Genomic DNA, 24,499 nt, shown 5'->3' with positions numbered 1-24,499 from the left:
AGGGAGAACCGCGAGGATGTCGACCTGGTTGGGTATATTGCTAGCAATGGGATTCTCAGTCTCCATTACTAACAATCCCTTTCCCCCTGGTTTTGTTGTTAGGAATAATGCGGTAAGAGGGCAAATGTCAAATTGTCACATTACAACATTATCCACATTACTAATGTGGATTGAGCTGTAACGTTATCTTTTTCGTACCTCGTAAATATTGTATCTTCTATCCCTATCTGAGATCGGCAGTTATTAAAGCGTAGACTAAACATCGATTAGACTATGGTAGCTGATGCGTGTTTGAGAGGTGGTGAAGTAAATTGCAGTGAACAGCAATGAGTGTCCATACTATACTTTAGTACTAATACTGTTACGACATTGCCGCATAACGGGCTATATTTGCGGAAAACTGCAACTAGAATCCCCACTAACAAATACATAGATGTACCATAGAGTACAAAGGTTTAAGCGTATAAAAACCCCACAAATCTCATTCGACAATCCGCAAGGGAATAAATAAATATTACCATGGTTAAAAATCATAAAATGCCTGTTCACTTGTTTAAATGTTTAATCAAGTTTCTATTCAAACTTCTTAACATCAATAACAACTATAATTTATTCTTTAAAAATATTCATTTACCGTTATTTCTATTTAAATATTGTACCATGCCTTCACTGAAGGTTTTAGCAGCCTGTGCCATTATTAAAGATGCTCTAGCCATCATCTCCTCGGCTCTAACCCGTCTGCGTTCCAATTCTATGACCCAAGCTGTGTTTACTGGCGCCTTTACTCGTTTCTCTACAATAAAAATCTTTCCTTGAAATTTCACCTATTATATTTACAAAATTTAACAAAAAATATAGTAGAGGCAATAGATACCCACTCAAAACAGGACGCCTGAGTCGTGGACGCCGTACCGTACTCGTAATACCTGCAGACAATAATAAAATTTAAAAATTCGTATTTTTTTTAAACAAAACAAATAATTTATTATTATTAGAAAAAATCTTAATAATATAGGATTTGTTTAGTTCATAATAGTTTATGAATTTTGTTGTCTAATACAGTGAAAACTCTGTATAGCGAAATCGAAGGGACCGGGTATTTTAATGACTTATAAAAAGATTCGTTAAACAGAAAATAAAAAAAAAAAATACAATCTTACAAATATGTTTTTGAGTTTAAAATCTTTTAATTTTGACTAAATTAAGTGGAAAAAAAAAATACATAATCAGTTTACTATGGCAGTATTTTAATTGTATCTTTCGTTGCATTTTATTCTAGTCTTATGATATAGTGGGATCATCTTCGTTAAATAAAAATAAAAAAAAAGAAATATTTAATATATTCTGTCAGTATCGAGTTTGAAGGTCAGTGAAACTACTGTTTATTGAGGTATAAATAAATAACGATGTATCATTTCGCTATTGAGTGATTACAACGCTATAAAGAGTGTTTCGATACAAAAGTAAAAACCAAACAAAACAGTAATTTTTACATTTTAAAGAGTTTTCGTTATATAGAAGTTCGCTATATAGAATTTACACTATATTATGGAATTATTAGTAAAATTAAATAAATAATTACTCAGCTATAATCGATGGTTAATTACCTATATTTGGTATTTCAGTTTGGATACTTTCACTGGAAGCTCGCCTAATTTCTTCAAGTCCATCTGTGAATAACGTAATAAACAATGTTATACCAAAGAATTACCCGGTAGTGACAAATTCCACTGTTATATAGGGCGCGATATTAAATAATTACCTACAGAGTGATTTATTTTTAAAACTTAAGTACATTTATTAAAAATGTCTACCTACATGCACAACGGGAATTTTAATTAAATAGAAATCACTACATAGTATAAAACAAAGTCGCTTACCGTCTGTCTATCCCTATATATGTTTAGATTTTTAAAATTTCGCAACGGATTTGGATGCGGTTTTTTTTTAAACACTGATAATTTTAGACGAACTTGGATTTCCCCTAAATCAAAACACGTATTCTTTAACATAATACAACAATAATAAAATATTTGTCTGCTTTATCTACCTCTTTAAAAAAGTTGAACTAATTTTAATGAAACTTTTAAACCAATACAGAAAGAGGCAATTAACTTATCTGTCAGACCTTATTCAGGCGGGAGGTTGAGGACAAACCACATAGAAGAGACTAGATGATTTGTGGATTTGCTGACAATAAATATGTTGGTGATATGGTGAACACAGATAATTACGTAGCTATTTTTAATAAAAAGTTCTATACCTATATTAAGCACTTCAGCTTGAACAGTCTGGATTGAGGCGTGGGTATGCTGAAGTTGCGATCCATCTGGTACAGTAGTACTAAAGTCATTTATAAAAACATATATTCATTGGTGATATTCATATTAGCGATATGTTCGTAAATACTTACAAAGTTATTTATGTTCAACATATTATAACCAACTCACTTTGTTCTGAAGTATTGGCTTCTTCGCCACCTGAAAGGAAAATGAAAAATTACTTAATTTCAATTATCAGATTTGAATCAACAAAATAGACATCTAAGCCTTCTTTTTACCTGTCTGCATCATATCTTTATGTTCTATCAACGTTGATATACTCGTATCTGAAAATAATATTCGTTTTGATAAAAGACATCCATTTGTATTTTAAACATCTTAATATTAAAGACTGGCGTTAACCTTCACCTTCGTAGGCGTTAATTTTAGAAATATAGAATTTAGAAAATACAAATGAAATAAGCTTATCAAAGTGTACACCAAATTTTAAGTTTGACTTTCCTAGACACCACTTTGAAGACCGCATCCAATTAAAACAGTATGTTTGCGTTTTCGGCACAAACATACTGTTCAGAACTGCGCAACCGTACAGCTTAGCGTATTTTAATAAAGGAATAATGGAATTGAATTACGTGCATTTTAGTCAAGAATGATGACCACATATATTAATTGCATGTTATACACAATTAATACGCGAATATGTTTTTTGGAGTTCAATTATTATGCATCAAACCATCGCCAAATAGTATACAGCTGGCGTGTATTCACTGCCATTTTAATACCACTCTTATTACCATTCTATAAAGTTCACTAAATAGTGTATGCTTAATTCTAAATAAACTCCTCTTTTACAAGACTATAATTTACATTCAAACATACCATTTTAATATAAATTGAAAATCAATTTTAACCACCAAGAACAGTCCCATGCACACAAACAGACAAAAAACTAAAAAAAAATTTAGATGGCTTCTATTGTTCTTATTAAGATTCCCCTACTTATACTATATTAGTTTTCTTTAAATATCTTCCATGTACAGACATCGGATAATTACACTTTCATTATATGTATATATGTAGATGTACTACAGTCACTAAGAGTGTTTAAAGTGAAGCTCGTCGAAATGTGGCAATATCAGAATTATTTATTTTCATAAATAATTCAATGTTTAAAAAATAAATGCATACATGTGTATAAAAAAAATGCATAGCAGTGTTTTGTTTCGTGTGTAGCCTTCTGCCCCTGACCTGACAAATCTCACCTGCATGAGTTGCTCATAAGTCAAATTGTATAATTAAAAAAAATACCCTACTATAAAGTTTGGGAGCCATACAAACTCAACGATACCTGATCTAGCTGATAGACAATTTTCTATATTAATAAAATACCCAACAACGTTTCCTTTGACAGAATAATATTCAACATTTTTAATTAATTACTTAAAAAGTGTTCTCTTTGCCAATCAAAATATCAATCATGCATCTCATAAGGCTGTCACTAAAAATTTTTATTTTTATAGCAATAAATTTATAGGATAAAAAAAATATTTCAATATTAAATAAGATGAACATACAAAACTCTTAGTAGGTTTATGTGCAACTTTAATTTTAGTTCATTATCAGAATACTTTTTAAATAATCCATCAAATTATTGAAGATTGCTTGTAAAAGAGAATTAACAGATAACTCTGACATTGTCACATAAGTAAGTTTCAAGTTGTAAGTTTCAGTATAAACCCTCTTAACATAAAAATTTACCAAGATCCAATGATGTTTCACACATTTATGTTGATTGTAAAATTATAGTCTCAATCACTCTCTCACTCAGTCAATGTAGTCTAGTCTCATTCCCATAATGATGTTATCATTATGGGAATGATATTATTATATTTGTAATTAAAATTAGAAGGCATGCTTGGATGCACTACTAATGTAAATAGATTACCCGGGAGATCTCCTTCATTCAACACTGGCTGTGGCAGTTCGTAGGTAAAAGCACTTGATATCTAGAAATATATATAATTATTATTTATTAATCTTTTAATTGCCACTTGTATTTATCAACCTTTTAACTACCTGTGCCAAACTTATTCAAAAAAGAATGTATGTTTGCATGTTATAATTAAAAGCTACAACTTGGTTGAGATTGGAAGCAAAACTATTTTAATTGTCATAACAATTATACAGGTACCCACATCAATTGACATAATCAAATTACCCATTATTTTCATACATAACAATAATGAATTATTTCACTGCCTTCTAAAAAACTTCAAAATTACTTATCACATAAATGAAAAGAAGAAAAAGAAGAAAGAATTTACAGTATATATATATATATATATATAACCTCCTTTTTATATATGTATATATATATGTATATATATATATATATATATATATATATATGTGTGTATATATATATATATATATATATATATATATATATATATATATAAAGGAGGTTCTCAATCCAGTTATATATTTTTTTATGTTTGTTGCCTCATAATTTTGTTAATAATAATCCAATTGGGATTATATTATATCTGAAAGCATATACTTTTAGATTGGTTTCATATACATCTTACCAAAATTGGTTCAGTAGATTATTTTTAAATCAAAATAACTGGTTTTACCATAATTTATTTTCACACCATGAAATCAATATGATTGATGATGCACAGAATTCAAAGGACTCCTACAAATATGAAATGATTTCTGTCGAAGTTTTCTCTAGAGACTATAGCATGAAATTCTTTATAAAGCACCTTATAAAGTTTCTTACGAGTCAACACTGTGCATATGACTTCCCTGGTGTCACAGGCATCCATACGCTATGGTGATCCTGATTACTATCAGATGGGCCATGTTTGTTTGTCACCATCATAGTACAAACAAAAATTGTAATCAGTTTTGTGCACACATAAATTATTATATTATATTCATAAATAGTTATTGCAGAGAATTAGCATGTTGTTTATAAAGATTGTTGTTTATTAACATGCATTTTAATACATTCTAATGATCTTACAAAAAAAGGATCCGTTTGCTGACTGTCATACTCTTCCAGTATTCTCAGGACTTTTCTATCTGACTTTGATAAACATTCTTCATATGAAGAAACTGTTTTGCTATTTTGCCTTTTTGCTGCAGCTCTGGTCTTCACCTTATGTTTAAGGTCTATCCAATACTAAGGACAGAGAAATAATTGAAGATTTAAAATTATATATTTAAAAAAATATTACAATTAACACATATGAAATTATGAGTATTATAAGATTGAGGTGTGTTCCCCATAATAATTATTTATTGGTTTTATTCTGAAAGATATAACCAAACATCAAACCAGCAAGTTCAATTTGTTAAAAAATTATTATATACTGGCTGTCTCTCATAGCTTGGCCCACAAAAATAACTACATAAAGTCATAATAGTAATTTACGATATACAGTGGATTTCGGGTGTAACGACAATGAAGGGACCACTCTCTCTATTTTTGTCGTTATATCCAGAAGTAGTTACAGGCAAAAGTAAAGAGATACAGACAAGTACACATGTATAGTTTTTTCTTCACACAAATCAACATTGTTTTCACCATCTTTCAATTAAGAAATGATTTCCACCTTTTCTTTAATAGTGAATGTGCGTCAAGACAGTCATACTTATCCAAAAGTTTACTAAACTCAGTGGCTACTCAGAATATCACTTTGTAACTGACCATAAATTTAACTCCAAAATGTACATGCTTCCCTACCTACGTAGCTGATATCTATAAACAACAGGTAAAGGTCTCCATACTTGCTGACCATCTGTGTAGATGTAAACAAAAGGTTAGAAATGTTTGTGAAAAAAAGAAATCTTGTCTCTTTAGCAGCCAACTTCGGTCGCAATATCTGCATGGGACTTCTAGGAATTTGTTACAAATGATTCATTAAAAACAGTTGTTACACCCGAACTCGGCATTATATCCAAAGTCACTATAGCCACATGAATTTTGTACTAAAGTATGCTTTAAATTCAAGGGACTTAGATTTAACGTTGCTATAGGCATATAAATGATCGCTACAACCAAGGTCATAATAAATGAAATCCACTGTGTATCAAACTTCAAGTTAAATTATTAAATCAGATAAACGAAAATTTTAATTGTTTATATATATGCTAAGTACAATAAAACATAAATAAAAATATAATTATAAAACATTTTTTTTTTTTTTTTTTTTTTTACAACACAGGGGGCAAACGAGCATGCGGCTCACCTGATGGTAAGTGACTACCGCCGCCCATGATCACCCACAACACCAGCGGCATTGCAGGTGTGCTGCCGGCCTTTTAAAAAGGAATATACTCTTTTCTTGAAGGTTATGTTGTCGTATCGGTTCGGAAATACTGCTGCTGGAAGTTGATTCCAAAGAATGGTTGTGCGTGGAAGAAAGTGCCTTGAAAAACGCACGGTGGAAGACCGCCACTCGTCCAGATGATTGGGATGAAACTTTAGTTTGTGGCGGGTTGTACGGTGGTGAAAATCAGCAGCAGGTATCAATCCGAACAATTCCTCAGAACACTCCCCATGATAAATTCGGTAGAAGATGCACAGAGACGCAACATCTCTGCGCAGTTTCAATGGGTCAAGTCGGACAGTAAGGCGTTGACTATCGATAATTCGAGCCGCCCGACTTTGAATGCGGTCTAACGGAAGGAGTTGGTACTGTGGCGCTCCTGCCCACAGGTGAGAACAGTATTCCATATGCGGCCTGACTTGGGCTTTATATAATTTCAGGCGGTGTTCTGGCATGAAATATCGTCTCACCCTATTGAGCACTCCTAACTTTTTGGAAGCTATCTTAGCCTTCTCCTCCAGATGACCGCAAAACTGGACGTCGCAAGATATATCAACGCCCAGAATTCCTAGACTTGACTTTTTATCAAGGGAAGTGCCCTGAAAGTGAGGAGATACGACAAACGGCGTCTTTTTTGCGGTAAACGCGCAGACTTGTGTCTTTTTAGGGTTAAATTGGACAAGATTTTGTTCACCCCAGATCGAAACTTGATGGAGTGAAGTTTCGATTTCAGACACAAGTCTATTCCGGCACTCATCGGTATGTGCCCGCGAGATCTTTGCATGACCGGTATATAATGTATCTCCTGTACTGTCGTCCGCATAGCAATGAATATTACTTATCTGTAACATATCATTGATATGCAGAAGAAACAGAGTCGGAGATAGTACACAGCCTTGCGGGACACCAGCATTCAAAGGTTTTAAATCAGAGCATGCACCGTCGACTACGACCTTAATGCTACGTTCCTTGAGAAAACTGGCGACCCAAATGCACAGTCTCGCAGGCAACCCAAATGAAGGTAGCTTTGAAAGCAGCGCTCTATGCCACACCCGATCAAAGGCCTTCGCAATATCCAGACTAACTGCTAAGGCCTCTCCCTTACTCTCGATTGCCACTGCCCATCGGTGTGTTAAGTAAGCTAAAAGATCACCGGCCGAACGTCCCTGTCGAAAGCCATACTGGCGATCACAGATCAGCCGGTGCTCTTCTAGGTACCGGAGCAGTTGACGGTTAATGATGGATTCCATAACCTTCGAGAATAAGGAAGTGATAGCTATGGGCCTATAGTTAGCTGGATCTGAGCGATCTCGCTTTTTAGGGATCGGATGCACCAGAGCAGTCTTCCAAAACTTTGGGACTATGCCCGATGAGTAGCTAAGCCGAAAAAGACGCGTAAGAACCGGAGCCAACTCTGGTGCGCACGTCCTAAGCACAATTGGAGGAATACCATCAGGCCCACTCGACTTATGGATTTCGAGGGAGAAAAGTGCTCTACGCACTGAGCTATGCGTGAATTTAATGTCAGGCATAGAGCTCCTACAACACGTGATGGTCGGTGGTGGTTTCTCCCCGTCATCCAATGTCGAGTTTGACGCAAAGATGGATCCAAGAAGATCGGCCTTTTCTTTAGCGTTCTGGGCCAACGAGTCATCCTCCCTGCGCAAAGGTGGAAAAGATGACTTACAGAAATTCCCTTGTGCAGCTTTGGCAAGAGACCAGAAAGCTCGAGTCCCAGAGGGCAAACTAGCCAGTCTCTTGCCAATTCTACTAATATGCTCTGACTTCGCTGTGGCTATAACTCTTTTGAAAGACCTAGAGGCAGAGTTATACTTCTTTTTAAGAGCACTGGTGTTAGGATCTCGCGACGCCACACCTTTAGCCCAGGTTAGGAAGCACTCCTGTTTCAGACGAGATGCTGTTCTACAGGAGGCTCCATACCAGGGCTGGGATTTCCCGCCGACGGGCACCACAGAGTTAGGAATAAATAATTCCATTCCCTGAAGCACCACATCAGCAATGGAATCGGCAATGGCGTCGGGATCATCCAGTGTGAAGCAAACCTGCCTCCATGGGTAAGATGCGAAAAAAATCCGCATCTCATCCCAATCTGCCGACCTGTAGTGCCAAATGCGACGTCTACCCGTAGAACGAGGTGGAGTCGGACTCGTAAGAGGCACTTCGCTCCGCACCAAACAGTGATCCGACGATCCAAGCGGGGCTTCGACGGAGATCACATAGTTGTCTGGGTGGGTGGTCAGCAGAAGGTCCAGCAGTGAAGGTGAATGGTCCAACACATCAGGGATTCGCGTAGGCGAGGAAACAAGCTGTGTCAGACCATAAGCCAAAGCAAAGTCATGAACAGATCTTCCCGCATAGTCGGTTGTACGCGAACCAAGCCATTCGGCATGGTGGGCATTAAAGTCGCCAACAATCACGACTTCAGCGGAAGGAATCTGCTCAAGCAGGGAATCTGTAGCCATTTGGACGTGCTCAATTAGTTGGTCGGTTTCAGTGTTACAAACATGTTTTATAATTATGTCATTTACTTCTGAAATATTAAATATATTAAACCTCACCTTTTTCCAACGATGCCCTGTTTTCGTGGCTCCTATTCCATGTGCATTTAATTTTCGAGCTAAATTCTCCCATTCACGATCCACCGCGTCTTTCGATTTCAATGTTAGACCGACGGTATTAATCATTTTTGGATGTGACTCTAAATATTCCAGAAGATCATCCATTTGAGCATTTGATACCCGATTTTCCATTTTATTAATTTTTTATTTCACTGTAATGCTTTGTAATGTCTTGTAAACAAGCACTGTTTGAACTTTTAATTATACTGTAGATACAACTTCCACAAATGTACTTAAACCTAAAATAACTAATGATTGATTGTTAATGTAAATAACTAGTAATAAAAATTAAAAACAATATAGTACAAGATACAAAAACAATATTTCGTAATCCCATAAAATTCAAACGATAGCGTCCTGTCAGAAATGTCACATCAGGCCCCACAGCCAAAAACAATTTGTTGTCTACTTCATAGATAACTATGTCTACACTATTTTTTTTAACAAATTGAAATAGTTGAAAATTGCATATTTGTTGGCAATGGGATCAATTCTAAGGCGCTATTTATCCAAATTATCTCTACGCTTAAAAGTTTCATTTGACATCATAACGTACGTAACGTATTGGACCAATGAACGTATTGACGTTTTGATTGCGCTAAATTTAAATACAATTTCGAAAGGGCAAATCTTCCGGACTCCCCCTACTTTTGATTTAAATATATAAAAATATATTTGGTGTACAGTTAATGTTTGATAATGGCAAATTTTACATTACTAGGTTATATATTCGACACAGTTTATGTAAAAAGTATCCAAGCAAGTTATATCTGAATTTGGTAGGGTTATACGACCGTATAACATTTTCTATACACTAACTTGCTATGAATTGACAAAAATAGCAACTGATGGTGTATCTTTCGTCTTCTTTTTACTAATTTTATTTGCATAAAAAGAAAAAATGGTATATGTTTCGTCCTTTTTTTACTAATTACATTTGTATAAGAAGAAAAGAGGCAACCATATAAAATAAAGTTTTTATTTTATCAGTCCTTCTATGTAATACCTTGTTCTTAGCTGTATGCTTCATTAATGTCTGTGGTTTTTACATACATCTGTGATTGTTACTGTGAAACTTTTAGTGTCAGTGTCAGATAGGTTTTAATCTTTTACATTTTCTTTCGTCATTTCATTTTTATTCTATTTAAATCCATCGCTCATTTATACCATAGCGCTCTAATTTCCAGAAAGATTTGAAATCTTTTCATTCTATTCAATTTTTATTTCTATTAATATAAAGTCTCATGATTAAAATGAAGCTGTCACCGTTCTAATTGCTAACAACATTATGGACGATACTGAGAGCACAACTACGTCTGCTGATGAAAACACTGGTAATTTGTGTGACAATCCAACACGTGATACACTTGCGGAAGGTTTGTTGGGGTTACTTAAACCTACTATTGACCAGCTTGACGACAGAGTTAGAGCTACCAGGTAATTGAAACTAAAGTATGTTTTATTGTAGCGTTAGCCTCAATGGTCGCGTACTGCGCGGTTTCAAAGATATTTCCTCCCATGAACACTCAGGTTGTGGAATGAGCTCCCTGCCGAGGTTTTCCCAAGAGACTACAGCATGGAATTCTTCAAAAGGGGGGTAAAGAGGTTTCTTCAGGGTCGGCAACGCACGTGTAATACATCTGGTATTGAAGGTGTTCATAGGCTATGGTAACCACTTACCATCAGGTGGGCCTTATGCTTGTTTGCCACCTCAGTGGTATATTAAAAATAAAGACAGCTCGCCCAGTTTCTTCAGTTATCCTCACATTATTACCGTAATTATTTAGAGCCGCCTGTCACCGCACTCACTATGTCGACACCGCAGTTAAACAAATTATCATGTGTTCTTAATGTACTAATCACCGAGTTCCATGCTAATGAAACCCTATATCCATCTTCTCTATTGAAATTTTCAATAATAAAGCAATGAAATAGCAGGTATAGATAATATTTACCTTTAAAAGCTTTTTATTTTAAAATATGAGTAAACAATATGAAAGTTTAAAATTAACTAATAGTAATAGTATGTATCACTGAAATAGGTATGATAGGTGTTATTACTAAAATGAATTCTCTTATATCATTGTTTTAAAATTCACTAAATTCACAACTATGATAATGAACAGTAAATTTATTATGTGCAATAGTTACAGTCATTATTAATTTTATCACCATTAAAGTTGAATTTTTTAGTAGGTAGGTATCTCTCTATTCTTACATTAAAACAAAACTCATGTAACAGTGGGATTATTTTATTATCACATTACATATTTAGGTTGAAAATACAGAATCATGGTGTAGAAGTAGATTTGGCTCTTATTTATTTAAACTTCATTGATCAATAAAATGTAGTACAAAAGGCTGACTTAATCTTTTTCACAGGGTTTTGCTTTGCAAAGGAAACTGTGCTTCAATTGTGTTGGAATAAATAAGGAAATAATATGGGAGTAATGGGATCCATCTGATTGCTGAAAGAACTATCAAAATCTATATGCAAAGTTAATAGGAAATTTCTTTTAAAATTGCTTAGTACCAAAATGCAGGTGTAGGGAAGTGATTGTTAAGAGTAAATGGATTATATAGTTGTATGTCATTACATAGTGTTTTCGCAAACTTCATAGCATTCTTGGGATACTACTATATAGATCATGTTATGTTTTTAAATGTTACTAATTAAATGAAATATATTCCATCGTCTAAACCTAATATACTGTACAAAATATAAAAAAAATATTGCAAATTAGTAAACTGTACTTAAATATATTTTTCAGAATATCTCAATTAGAACTGAAACAACAAATAGACTCATTGAATGAGGAATTGCAGAAGGTGCGAGAGGCAGTGAACAATCACCCTGATTTGGACCCTTATGTGAAAAAATTGATTGCATGCAAGCACAAAGTAACTGTGGTTCTTAATGTATTGCAAGCCTCACAAGTTAGTAAAGAATTAATATAAAATTTATAGTAATAATTGGTTTTACCTACAACTTCATCCACATCACCAAGATATATTTACTGATAAAAAGTAGCCTATATTCTTCTTTATTCCATATATGTTTATAGCAAATTGTATAGGAATTGATTAAGTCAATAAGGTGCTATAAGGTAACAAACAAATTACTTTCACATTTATAATATTAGTAACTATAGAACATTGAATTGGTAGAAAAAATAATTCAGTCTTGGAAGTGGAGGCATGACAGTGCTACATGTCTACTATCATATTCCCAGCTCTTATAAAACATGCAGTGTGAAAGTTTAAAGATTAATATTAGTAGGGATTTTATTTTTTGAAATGGCAATACATAATATCAGTTTTTATATTTGTCTCATGGTTAACAATAAATAATTAATTAATAACCAAAAAAAAACAGAAACATATTATGTAGCAGTTTGACCTGACTTCACATAAGTAGATAATATTTTAGAAAATATGCCTATGTTACTTGCTGATAATGTAGTTTTCTATAGATGTACGAATTTTTTTAATCAAATAAGTAGTTTTGAGTTTATATATTACAAACAATCAAATCTTTCTTTCTATAATATTGGTATACATTTATATATTCTTTATTGCACTTGAACAATAGATACAGCCATTAGTTTAACAACTTGTTATCAAGGAAGGGCTTATCTCGAGAAGAGATCTCTTCCAGCCAACCCAGTGTAGTTAGAGAGTAAATAATTAATTAGCGAGTAATCTAGTGCAGGAAAGGTACAGGTAAAAATAATGTAAATAAAACATACACAAATTGTAAATAAGTAAATTAAAATAGAATATGTATTTTTAAATTATTAAATTGGCAGAAACATGCTAAAATTCTCTATTAAAATGTACAAAGCTTTATTTCAGTCACATAAAACAATATGTACTAAATTATAAAATTTGATTACAATTAATTTATTGAAATGATGATGAAATATTCAGATCAATAACAGTAAATATTTCATTTATTTTCGATAAATAATAGTAAAGCTAATTGCCATTATAATAAATATTCTAATTGAAATTGAACTTGACAAAAATTGTAGTATAACAAACTTGTATAAAGATAATAAATGAGCAGAAAGTAGATCTAGGGATCTAGGGAGGGAGGGATAGAATCCTATTCATGATTTATATACACTTAAGTACTTAATTATAATGCAAATATTTTTTGTATACTGTAAAAAAAAAACAATCAGTTACAGCTCCAGTAGAAGGCACTTATGTGGACAGTTTTAGCCTTAAAATAAATATATATTTATCAAATTATATCACAATATATTATAATTACACCAAATTATATAATTAATACAGTATTAATAAGTACCTGTGTATTATTTATTTTTTTAGGATAGACTTAATGAAATAAGACGAATGGTTAATAAAGAGAAAGGAATTCGTACAGCTGTTATGCCAGAACTTGTACCACAGGAACCAGAACAAAGCACAAGTGGAGTGGCACCAGACCATGGCAGCATCAACTAAAATGAAAACTCCATACCAGAACCACATTGATAAGGCTGATTTTGACCATGTATATGAACCAGCTGAAGATAGCTTTCTGCTGATTGATGCGTTAGAAAAGGACCTACATTATTTAAAAGTTAAAAACCCCACATTTTGCTTAGAAGTTGGTTCAGGTAGTGGTGTTGTCATTACTGCTTTTGGAATGGCATTTCCAAACACTTTTTGCATAAGTACAGATATAAATTTTAAAGCTTGCGAAATGTCCGCAACTACAGCTAATTATAATAATGTATTGTTGGAACCTGTAAACATGGATCTCATTAGTTTCTTTGTGGATAAAAAATTTGATGTCATAATATTTAATCCACCATATGTGGTGACAAAGACAGAAGAGTGTGGGGGGACAGATATAGTAGCAAGTTGGGCAGGAGGGGTGAAGGGACGAGAGGTTACAGACAGATTACTCAATATGATACCAAAGAAGTTAGCTGAGGATGGAACCTTTTACCTCTTATTGATTGAAGAAAACATTCCAAATGAAGTTGTTGAGATTATGAAAATATATGGTTATAAATCAGAATTGGTCATAAAACGAAGAGTTAGAAATGAGCACCAGCTAGTGTTGAAATTTTATAAGTGAAAGAAATATTTTCAACTATAATTAAAACTTTTATTATAAAAGTATATTGTAAGGTTTAACATTAAGTATAAAAAATATATTATGTTATATTTTGTAACAGTTTCACTGCTTTAGATTCTTTTTTATAGCATCACCATAGATTTTAGCACCCTCCTCATTTTCTGCAGCACCAGGCAATGTAGCACAATTTTTTACCCACCGTTGTATATTAGGGAAATCAGAAATATCCCAGCCTACAGCCTAGAAATGGAAATGATTGGTTGAAAAAAGTTGTAATATTTTCTATTTTTCTTTGACACATTAATAAATTTTACAGTTCTTACCCTGAAGTGTAGGATAGTTTATGCAATAATTGACATGAATAATAATAAAAAGAGTTAGAATAACTTTATTTTCAGGAGAGGTAAAGCATACGTTGCCAGAAGCACAAAATTTATATGGAATTTATTATTAAAAATTTATAATGAATTCGACTTTACTGACAATTGACTTTGACAAAAAAAAATCTCTAACTTACAAGAATGCAAGACATTGAAGCGTATATTGCAGTATCTGCAATTGTTACATTATCACCTGCCACCCATTTACTTTCCCTCAGGAATCCATCAAGAAAGCCTAGAATTATATTAAGGTCTTCTTTTAAAGGTTTCTTTATTTCTGTTTCACCAAGGAATAATATTGGTCGCTGAAAATATAATGAAGTTGAATTATATTAAGCAAAAAAATGTGATAAAAAGAAAAGGTATCAAAATGATCAATAGTATGAGGAAAAAGAAATTATAGAATTAAAATTAAAAATAAATGGCATATACATACAAAAATTTCTCTAATTTTCACATACAAGGATGAGCTGTCAAAGTATAGTCTTTGATTGACTAAAGCACGACGTTTCAAGTCTTTGGGGTAAAGTAGGTCATCTTTACCATACTTGTCGGCCAAATAACAGGCAATGGCACGACTTTCCCATAACACAAATCCATCATCAACAAGTGTAGGTACAGTGTGTTGAGGATTTAATTTTAGAAAATTCTCCTTAAGTTGCTCTTTCTTAAATAAATCTACTATCTCCACTTCAATCGGTACGCCAATGGATCTAGCGGCAAGCAACGCACCTCGAGATGGAGCGCTGATAGGAAAATGATAAAGCTTTATGGGAGACATTATTAAAAAAAACTTTTACAAGTGACAGAAATTAAATAGAAAAGAGAAAACCAAAATTAATTTGAATGAGCACGTATAGAATGATCCACGAATTACAAAACAGGTACAAGACAATAACAAATAATTTAAAGGTATGATAATTATTTTCTTAGTCTAGTTCATGAACAAGTTTGTATCACTTTTTGGTGAAAGTTGAAAGTACAGACATACTCTGTGGTGGAATGTAACTTGTGACAGGTAGATAAAAAAAATAGAGTGGCTAGATAGAATATTATATAAAGAACAAGAATTATAAGATAAATAGGAGTGATAAGATTGTCAATTCATAGCAGGCTAGTGTATATGATTTTCAGTTTTTATTTTATCATTCCTTCTATGTACGTTGTTATCCTTGTTCTTAGTGAATGACATTAGCAGTCGGGCGACATTAGTATTCAAATGGTTTGAAAATCATTCGAATAATCCGAATGATTTGCTCAGGTGAATAATTAGTAGTCGGATTAGTAAGGTCGTGCATCGCTACGCGATGGCTTTATTTGCGTAGTGGACAGCTGTAGATGCGCCTCGTCAGACCCAGATTAGTATAATATTGCAGGGCGAGAGGAGTGGGATGCGGGTGCACTTAGCAAGGCGGCTCCTGAGTTATTAGAATTTTAATAGTAAAAATAAAACCTTTTAATACGTTACATCCAATTACAGAACTCTTATCGTTCACCACTATAGTAGCCGGTTTTTTGCACCCTTCCACCCTCTGATTCCTTACACTGTAACCTTATGTTTTTTTTTTGTCGAGGGGAAATGAATCACTCAGACCCACACACTCCGAGGGAGATAAGTGGATATTACCGGACTCTTACCGGCTAAAACACCCTGGTGTTCCATTAGCTGTAGCTTCTTTGTAGCATAGTTGCCGCAACTATTGCCGCTGCTCGCCAGTTAAGGCAAACCGGCCATTTGAGAACTTAACTGGCACATTTGCTGGGCCTTTGTTTAACGATGCACCGGAACATGAGCGCACCGCCCCCACCATTTGAGACATTTAGTGGACATCGGACATCCTCGTATCCAGCACCTCAGGTCCCGTTCGCGACGGCGGGATACGAGTACGTCACCGTCTGCTACGTCCTCTTCGAAGAGAATCTCTCTCTCTCCCCATTTCTTGAATCTCTCTCTGCGACATTGCACGTTAGTGAAAGGATACCATTGCCTCCTACCTAACCATTTCTTCTTTCTCCGAGATTTATCTCTATTTCTTTTGGATTTTTTTTTTTACTATTTTTCCCGTATCGTACACGTCATCTCGAATCGGTGCGTAAGATGTACCAAGAGGTCACCAGTTGAGCGACTATGGCAAAAGCCGTATTGGCGGTCACTCAATAAATCGTGATCCTCTAGGTATCTCAATAGCTGTGCGTTAATTATACGCCCCATCACCTTAGAGTGAAGGGAGGCGATCGCTATCGGCCTGTAATTGGAAGGGTCCGACTTATCGCCCTTTTTAGGTACAGGATGTACAAAGGTGGTCTTCCATGTCGAAGGAAATTGCCCTGTGGAGTACGAAATCGTGAAGAGACGCGTTAGTGCAGGACATAGTTCCGGAGCACACTGCTTTAGGACCATTGCCGGTATACCGTCTGGCCCACTCGACTTATGAACATCTAAGGATAGTAACTCCCGCCGGACTTTACATTGTGTTATGGTAATTTTCGACATAGAGCTTCCACAGCACGGGATAGTAGTTGGTGTAGAATTACCTTCGTCCATAGTCGAGTTAGAGGAAAAGAGATTACCTAATAGATCGGCTTTCTCTTTAGCATTGTAGGCCAAGTTACCATTCGGTTTCCGAAGTGATGGAAAAGACGACTGACAAAAAGTTTCCTTGGGCGGCTTTGGTAAGCGACCAGATAGCACGATTACCAGAAGGAAGGCTTAATAGTCGCCTACCAATTTCGCCCACAAATTCAAATTTAGCTCTGGCAATAACTCTCATACTGTGACTTGAAGCAGCGTTTTGATTTCCGCTTTGCATCAGTAATCCCAGGATCCGAGTTAGTGCGAGCAGCAGTCCAAGCCTTGTATGCAGATTGCAGAGAAAATATGGCTTCCTTACAAGACCGGTTAAACCACAGACGCTTCTTTAATCCCATTGCCACTAGCGGGTTGGGGATAAAAATCTCCATTCCGACTTGTGTATTGTAAACGCGCTGAATACTTGAGCATTTTGATTGAACAATATCAGAAATTAATTGTATATTTATAATTGATTGAATAATTTAAATTTAATTGCAGAGATATGCTCGATTGTCTAAGCGCAGAAAGGAAGAGAACGAATCAACGACAATCCTAATTACATTCTTTACTAGATCAAAGACCATAAAAAACTGAGATCTCCCCATTGGAAATAAATTATAAGCGTATGAACTGAATATAAAAATGAGATTTCGACATGTTGAAGCATTTAATTGCTTTAACAGAATTTCTTCGACCCATATTATAAATTGAACGTATAGTCCCTCACTTTTTTTCCTTCTTTTATGGAATTATTAATTTATTCCATTACAATTTATTTAATTTCATTTAACATTTATATAATTATTTTTGAATGAAGGGATGTTTTAGACAATCCAAAATAGACATCCTCTGATGCGCATCGTATACTAAAATCCTCTCTAAGAAATCTTTCAGTTGACGCAATTTCCTATCATCTTGTGAACTTAAATAATTCGCCGATTTTTTAAGTGCACTGTATAAATTTTTAGTGGCATGTGTGTTACATATTTCAATTACTCTTTCCCTACCGGTCAATTCGTCTTTTTTATTAAGGAGGAAATTATTATTATAGTTGAAATGTTGATTTTTAAATTTACCCTTTCTTATCAATTTAGCTGAAAATTCACCTTTATAATCCATAAAACATTTCAACATTTCATTATTAGAGCTTCCGGTAAATAATATTTTTCCAGTTGCCATTTCGAAAACTGTACATGCGGCTGACCAGATGTCCACTCCATGTTTGTATGGTATTCCTAATATTATTTCCGGCGCCCTATAAAATCTGGACACTAAATATGGCGTGGCGTCATTATCTTCTACTTTTGATGCTGAACCAAAGTCAGACAATTTTAAAGTATTTTTCTTTTCGTTTACAAGTATGTTGTCTGGTTTTATATCCGCATGTATAATACCAAGTTTCTCTAAAAGTCGCAAAGCTAACATTAGTTGGCTACTGTAGCTCATCAACACTTTCATATCAAGACCATGTTTGCCGTATTTTTTTATAACACCTCGCATGTCCATGTGCAAAGATTCCAATACTAAACAAAGATGTCCTTTATGCATAAACTGCCTAATAAACTTCACACAATGGTATCTATTATTTATATCTGCGTCGTTGATTTCTTTTAAAAATGACGATTCTTTTAAACCACTTTTATACGTGAGATCGTTATTTCTTATTATTTTTATAGCAACATCTTCTTTGCCGTTTTTATTATCGTGTGCACGTACGACGCTTGCAAATACACCTTGACCTAATATACGTTTTATTGTATATCTACTGTCAATAATGTCTCCAACACGCATGTTATAATATTCTTCTGAATCGTCCCAGTTGTCGATTAATTGTGGATTGTATTCATTATCTTGTGTCACGTGTTCAGAGACATACAGGTTTACCAGAGGGAGACTTTGTACAAAAGTCGATTGCTTGGGTACCTCTGTCCCATTCGTGTTTCAACCGTGAAGCAGTTGTGTTTGCATGGCTGTGTTTCGGTTTGAAGAGTGGGATATGGCGTGAATTTACTGGGTACAGAGGAATAACACCTGAGTCCTCAGGAATGGCAGCGCATGGGGGGTATCATGGGCGAAACAGTATACTCTGTTATGTCCATGGTACTGCTCATGTCTATAGGCGACGGTTACCACTTTCCATCAGGTGGGCCGTCAGCTTGTTTGCCATTCTAAGTTGTATAAAAAAAAAAAAAAAAAAAAAACATTAATTGGGGCGAAATCATCGTCCTCCGAAAACATATCTCTTTTTATTCGAGGTGACCGTATTTGATTAACAATTTTATCATTGCCACTAGCGCTTTCGTCAATATTTTCGTCTTTTTTGGCACTTTCACATTTGTCATCGTGTGACGACGTAACAAATTTTTCCAAAATTTCTCTGCGACGTTTTCTATTTTGTTCTATGATGGTATCTTCATTTTCTGAATCTATAAGGTCACAAGATGTGTTTGCAATGTTTTCGTTATCCACTTTTTTTATGAATGTCGTCTTTTTCTTGGTCACTGTTATGTTTTCGTTTGTACTTTGAGACTATATAATCTCTTGATCTATCATACTTGTCAAAATATTTGTGTGATTTCTCTTTAGTTTCCGAAAAATGTTTAGAATTGCATTTTGACATTTGGTAATACGCCATGTCTTTAGCAAATTAGACAAAATATTGCAAGTGTAGTTTGAAAGGTAAAACTTTGACAGTGGCAAAATACACTGTTAACAACCACTGTAGAACAAGTAAACACTGTTCAGTACAAATTGCGTAAACAATATACAAGTATACTGTAGATATACGAGATCACTTTAAGTTATACGATAACCACGATTGGTGACGGGTAGCTAAGCTAAGCGCACAAAACGCACGACCGTTCTCTAGGAGCACTCTCGTACGAATGCCGGCGAGCGCCGATGACGCGACTGTAGAGATGCGCGAATCCGAATGATTTTGTTATTCGAATAATTAGTAATAATTACTAATTTTGCAATTCGACTATTAAATAAGTAATATACTAATTTCCGTATTCGAATGATTTTACTAACTAATTATTAACTAATTACAACAAAGTTTGTTTGTCCTTGTCTTGTCCATTGCTACTATATTACCATCTTAATATAAACGACGACGATTAAGAAAATAAATAAATAAAACAGCTACTCAGTACCGAAATATCAATTTTATTATACGTGTTGAGATACTTTCATAATTTCCTATAAGAACTGTACTTTTATTGAAAATTGGTACTTTTTACTAATTTTAACTCACTCTCCATTAAAAAATTAAAACATTCTGACGACCGAGTCGACTCGGCTATGTTCGTATCGACTCATACATCAACGACTACTACTGAACTAAGAACAAGGAATTGTATAGAAGGAATGACAAAATAAAAACTAGAAATCATATAATTGCCTCGTTTCTTCTTATGCAAATATAATCAGTAAAAAGAGGACGAAAGATACACCATCAGTAGCTATTTTTGTCAATTCATAATAGGATAGGATATAGAAAATGTATACGGCCATATAAACCTACCAAACTCAGATTCAACCTGCTTGTATACTTTCTACATAAACTGTGAATATATAATTCAATAATGTAAAATTTGTCATTGACATATCAAAATGAACAAAAATTTTACATACACATTTTTTATATACTAGCCTGCTATGAATTGCAAAATATAGCAACTGATGTTATATCCTTCGTCCTCTTTTTACTAATTATATTTACATAAGAAGAAAGGAGACAACCATATAATTTAAAGTTTTATCATTCCTTCTATGTAATTCCTTGTTCTTAGATATGATATAACACAGTAAGTTCCTAAAAGTAGGTAAGTATCACAGATTAGAGAGACTATGGTAACTATTTATTTTTTAAATTTTGAAAAAGGTTCTTTATGTGAGACAGGCATGACAGATACAATTGAATATATGTATGTATGAAGAAGATTCCAATGGAAAAAAGCGCGGGAAACGTTTAAAAAAGCGGGAGTGTTTTTTGATCTTCTTTAAATTAATTTTATTTTTAATTATATAAGGATTAGTCTTATTTATATATTGTGTATTAGATTGTATATATAATTGTATATTTTGTAGTAATAGTGTTTGTTGCTGTAAATATTGGTAAGTAAATTACCTATATTAACTAGACATTATGGATCCACCTATAGACCCTGGGGGGACAACCCCCCAGGTGTCTGCAAATATAACTATCCCATTTAATAATAGTTTTGATATATTGGGTGAATCTAGTATGGACACAGATGGTTCTAGCGTTGCAAGTTCTAAACGTAAGCGAGTACGTGGCGAACGTCGCATTTGCAAACATTGCAATAAAAAACGAAGGAGGCACACCAAAGGTCTCGAATCTAAAATTAAAGATAGTGATTGTCAATGTATTGAGGATGAGAATCAAACTCAAGTATCAATACCAGTTGTAAATAATACCGAGTCTGTTAAACCTGCTTCTCCACCCAGTACTTTAAGCAGAACTTTGTACAATGCCGAGGATGTAGCTCCTTATGTCGTTCATGTACAAAAAAATGAAACACATCCTAATGATAACACTACATTACATCCTATTGCATTTGGTCGCTTTTTACACACTAATAAGATAAATAATATAGTGAATGGTAGCCTCAAAAGAATAGGAAGAAACCGTTTATCGCTTTCTTTCTCAAATTTTGAAAATGCAAATGCATTTTTAAATAATAGTCACTTAGAAACACATAATTTTAAGGCATTTATACCTTCTTTCCATGTAACCCGTATGGGAATTGTGAGGGGTATTCCTAAAGATTGGACAGAAGAGGAAGTAATCCAAAATATATCAGTACCTATAGGTTGTGGGAGAATTCTAAAAACCAGAAGAATTAAGAAAAAGACCATTAATGAAGGACAACCAAGTTTTATTAATACTGAAACCATTGTTATTACTTTTGATGGACAAATATTACCAAAAAGAGTATTTATGTTTTACACATCATTAACTGTAGATTTGTACATTTACCCCACTATCCAATGCTATAACTGCTGTAGGTTCGGACATGTCAAGATGCAGTGTCGTTCAAATCCTCGATGTTATAAATGCAGGCTAAATCATACAGGTGATAAATGTGAAGTAGATGAGGAAAATGTTTCTTGTATCTTGTGTAATGGTTCTCATTCAGCAATTAGTAAGAAATGTCCTGAATATGCACGTCAGAAAGCCATTAAAGAAACAATGGCCCACAGTTGTGTTTCTTATGCTGAAGCATCAAAATTTCATCCTCCCACTTCTAAACTATATTCAGATGTATTAACATCATCATCTCCGTCCAATAAATCTCATTTTCAATCTTCTTTCCTTAAAGAGAAATCATCATTACCACATATTCAATCATCATATAAAAAAACAGTTACACTTAAACCACGCTCTCCTCAAAAAGCACAACAAGGATATGATCGTTCTGCCCATGAAGCCATAGTTAAGGAATATAATATTCCTGCTCCCTCTAATGGTTGTGCATTATCATCAAATAATATTGACAATAATCAATCCATCTTTGATATTATTCTCATGCTTATTAAAGTGTTATCGCAATCGAAAATGATACAAACAACTTTACCACCGTCCAACGATGCCATTTACAATGTATTTTCTCAATTATTAACTTCTCACAATGGATTACAAAGTCCTAATAATTCAGTGGAACTGTCGTAGCATAACAAACAAGAAATCAGACTTATTTTATTTAATTAATAAATATAATCCTTTTATAATAGCTCTCCAAGAGACTTGGTTAAAGCCAGGATATCCTTTTAGGATTTCAGGCTTTACAAGTCTCCGTGATGATAGAGCTGACGGATATGGCGGTGTTGCCATATTGGTCAAAAACTCCCTTCCTTTTTCTTCTTTTTCGCTTCCTGTATATAGCGGCATTAATGCAGCTGCTATAATTATAAATGGTATCTGTTTTGTTACTTTATATATTCCTGATCCTACATGCCAAATATATTCACAACTAGAACAATTATTTTCAATTTTACCTAAACCTTTTCTCGTAATGGGCGATTTTAATGCTCAGCACCAATCGTGGGGCAGTTCTACTTCTAATTTTTATGGTGGAAAACTCCTGACGATAATTGACACTTACAACTTATGTATTATTAACTCAGATGTACCAACACGTAGAACTGCACCAAATGAAGGGTTTAGTGCTCCTGACATTTCAATATGTTCTTCTGATTTAGCTTCTTCACTGTCGTGGTATCCTCATTCCTCTACCTTCGGAAGCGATCACTTTCCCCTCATTCTTTCTTTTCCAATTTCCATTCCTTCAAGTCGAAAGAGTGGTCCTCGGCTTAAATATAATTTATCAAATGTAGACTGGAATATTTACAAACAATATTTAGATAATAAAATATCGGAGTTACCTATTGTTTACCATGGAAATGAACATCAATGTTGTAATGACTTGATGATAAATATGAAGGAGGTTGCTGATTTATTATTTCCTGTTAAAAATAGTGCTTCAGGGAAAATTCCCTCCCCACCTTGGTGGGACAAAGATTGTACGGAAGCAATTAAAAATCGTAAAGAGGCTGAAAAAAATTATAATAATTACATGACAACAGAAAATTTTGAAATTTACACCGCAGTTTCACGTTCTACTCGAAAACTACTGAAAAAAAAGAAATTAGAAGGCTGGAGAAGATTTTGTTCTTCTATCTGTCCAGAAGTTAATTCATCAGTCGTTTGGAATAATATTAAAAGATTCAGATCTGCCTTTAGTGATCATACATCACGTTCTGCACTCGATTTAACTTTAGCGAATAAATTTTTAGATCGCCTTGCTCCTAGTTATGTGCCGGAATGCCTTTACAATATTTCTCTATCCGTCTCTGACGAATTATTCGAACTTGACTCTCCTTTTACTCTAGTAGAACTTAAAGGTGTTCTAGCTTCTATTAAAGACTCTGCACCGGGAGAAGACGGTATACCGTATTCCTTTTTTAAAAATGCTAGCGATGCGACTTTAATTTACTTTTTAAATATAATTAATTCCATAATTATTTCGGGAAATATACCTACTTCATGGAAGTCTCAGATTATTATACCATTTCTAAAGCCTCATAAACCACCTTCTGAACCATCTTCATACCGTCCTGTTGCACTTTCCTCTGTCTTACTAAAGCTAGCTGAACATTTAGTGA

At 34.1% G+C, this 24,499-nt stretch overlaps 4 protein-coding genes across 8 annotated transcripts; 1 reads left to right on the top strand and 3 right to left on the bottom strand.

Moving 5' to 3' along the window:
* Positions 1-544: 544 nt before the first annotated feature.
* LOC113521948 (uncharacterized) lies at positions 545-9,741 on the bottom strand. Of its 4 annotated transcripts, none has more exons than XM_031910061.2 (9): positions 9,202-9,741; positions 5,314-5,472; positions 4,228-4,288; positions 2,561-2,608; positions 2,451-2,480; positions 2,264-2,329; positions 1,608-1,670; positions 879-926; positions 545-806 (listed from the first exon to the last, which is right to left on the bottom strand). In XM_031910061.2, the coding sequence occupies exons 1-9, from the start codon at positions 9,391-9,393 to the stop codon at positions 730-732; spliced, it is 744 nt and encodes a 247-aa protein (XP_031765921.1). In that variant the 5' UTR covers positions 9,394-9,741; the 3' UTR covers positions 545-729. The 4 variants fall into 4 exon arrangements, with proteins under 4 accessions (XP_031765921.1, XP_026763425.1, XP_052755656.1 ...); XM_026907624.3 differs by having other exon boundaries at positions 545-793; positions 9,202-9,718; XM_052899696.1 differs by lacking the exon at positions 2,264-2,329 and having other exon boundaries at positions 9,202-9,708.
* A 590-nt stretch (positions 9,742-10,331) lies between these two features.
* LOC113521947 (SNAPIN protein homolog) lies at positions 10,332-14,458 on the top strand. Of its 2 annotated transcripts, XM_026907623.3 has the most exons (3): positions 10,332-10,698; positions 12,033-12,198; positions 13,600-14,125. In XM_026907623.3, the coding sequence occupies exons 1-3, from the start codon at positions 10,550-10,552 to the stop codon at positions 13,732-13,734; spliced, it is 450 nt and encodes a 149-aa protein (XP_026763424.2). In that variant the 5' UTR covers positions 10,332-10,549; the 3' UTR covers positions 13,735-14,125. The 2 variants fall into 2 exon arrangements, with proteins under 2 accessions (XP_026763424.2, XP_052755657.1); XM_052899697.1 differs by lacking the exon at positions 10,332-10,698 and having other exon boundaries at positions 12,059-12,198; positions 13,600-14,458.
* LOC113521944 (glutathione S-transferase 1-like) lies at positions 14,365-15,840 on the bottom strand. The gene is made up of 3 exons (XM_026907621.3): positions 15,173-15,840; positions 14,874-15,041; positions 14,365-14,596 (listed from the first exon to the last, which is right to left on the bottom strand). Exons 1-3 carry the CDS (start codon positions 15,515-15,517, stop codon positions 14,459-14,461), a joined length of 651 nt encoding a protein of 216 aa, XP_026763422.2. The 5' UTR covers positions 15,518-15,840; the 3' UTR covers positions 14,365-14,458.
* A 384-nt stretch (positions 15,841-16,224) lies between these two features.
* Positions 16,225-19,943, bottom strand: LOC116413065 (serine/threonine-protein kinase PRP4 homolog). Its single transcript, XM_052899781.1, has 3 exons — positions 19,939-19,943; positions 19,475-19,829; positions 16,225-19,201 (listed from the first exon to the last, which is right to left on the bottom strand). Exons 1-3 carry the CDS (start codon positions 19,941-19,943, stop codon positions 18,110-18,112), a joined length of 1,452 nt encoding a protein of 483 aa, XP_052755741.1. The 3' UTR covers positions 16,225-18,109.
* Positions 19,944-24,499: the final 4,556 nt, after the last annotated feature.

This window comes from Galleria mellonella, unplaced genomic scaffold (assembly GCF_026898425.1).
Source record: "Galleria mellonella isolate WM207_F2 unplaced genomic scaffold, CSIRO_AGI_GalMel_v1 utg63, whole genome shotgun sequence".
NCBI classification, from domain to species: Eukaryota; Metazoa; Arthropoda; class Insecta; order Lepidoptera; family Pyralidae; genus Galleria; species Galleria mellonella.
This window is presented reverse-complemented; position numbering and strand designations above follow the sequence as displayed.

Excerpts from the sequence above, each read along its gene's own strand:
- LOC113521948 (XM_026907624.3), bottom strand. The coding sequence starts at position 9,393 with ATGGAAAATCGGGTATCAAATGCTCAAATGGATGATCTTCTGGAATAT. Across the intron at positions 4,289-5,313 it reads AGCAAACGGATCCTTTTTTT|ATATCAAGTGCTTTTACCTA; the intron begins GTAAGATCATTA and ends ATATATTTCTAG. Across the intron at positions 927-1,607 it reads AACTGAAATACCAAATATAG|GTATTACGAGTACGGTACGG; the intron begins GTAATTAACCAT and ends TATTGTCTGCAG.
- LOC113521947 (XM_052899697.1), top strand. The coding sequence starts at position 13,718 with ATGGCAGCATCAACTAAAATGAAAACTCCATACCAGAACCACATTGAT.
- LOC113521944 (XM_026907621.3), bottom strand. The coding sequence starts at position 15,517 with ATGTCTCCCATAAAGCTTTATCATTTTCCTATCAGCGCTCCATCTCGA. Across the intron at positions 15,042-15,172 it reads TGAAAATTAGAGAAATTTTT|CGACCAATATTATTCCTTGG; the intron begins GTATGTATATGC and ends TTATATTTTCAG. Across the intron at positions 14,597-14,873 it reads CTTCAATGTCTTGCATTCTT|GCTGTAGGCTGGGATATTTC; the intron begins GTAAGTTAGAGA and ends TTCCATTTCTAG.
- LOC116413065 (XM_052899781.1), bottom strand. Across the intron at positions 19,202-19,474 it reads TTTTTTTATACAACTTAGAA|CTCCCTCTGGTAAACCTGTA; the intron begins TGGCAAACAAGC and ends TTTGTACAAAGT.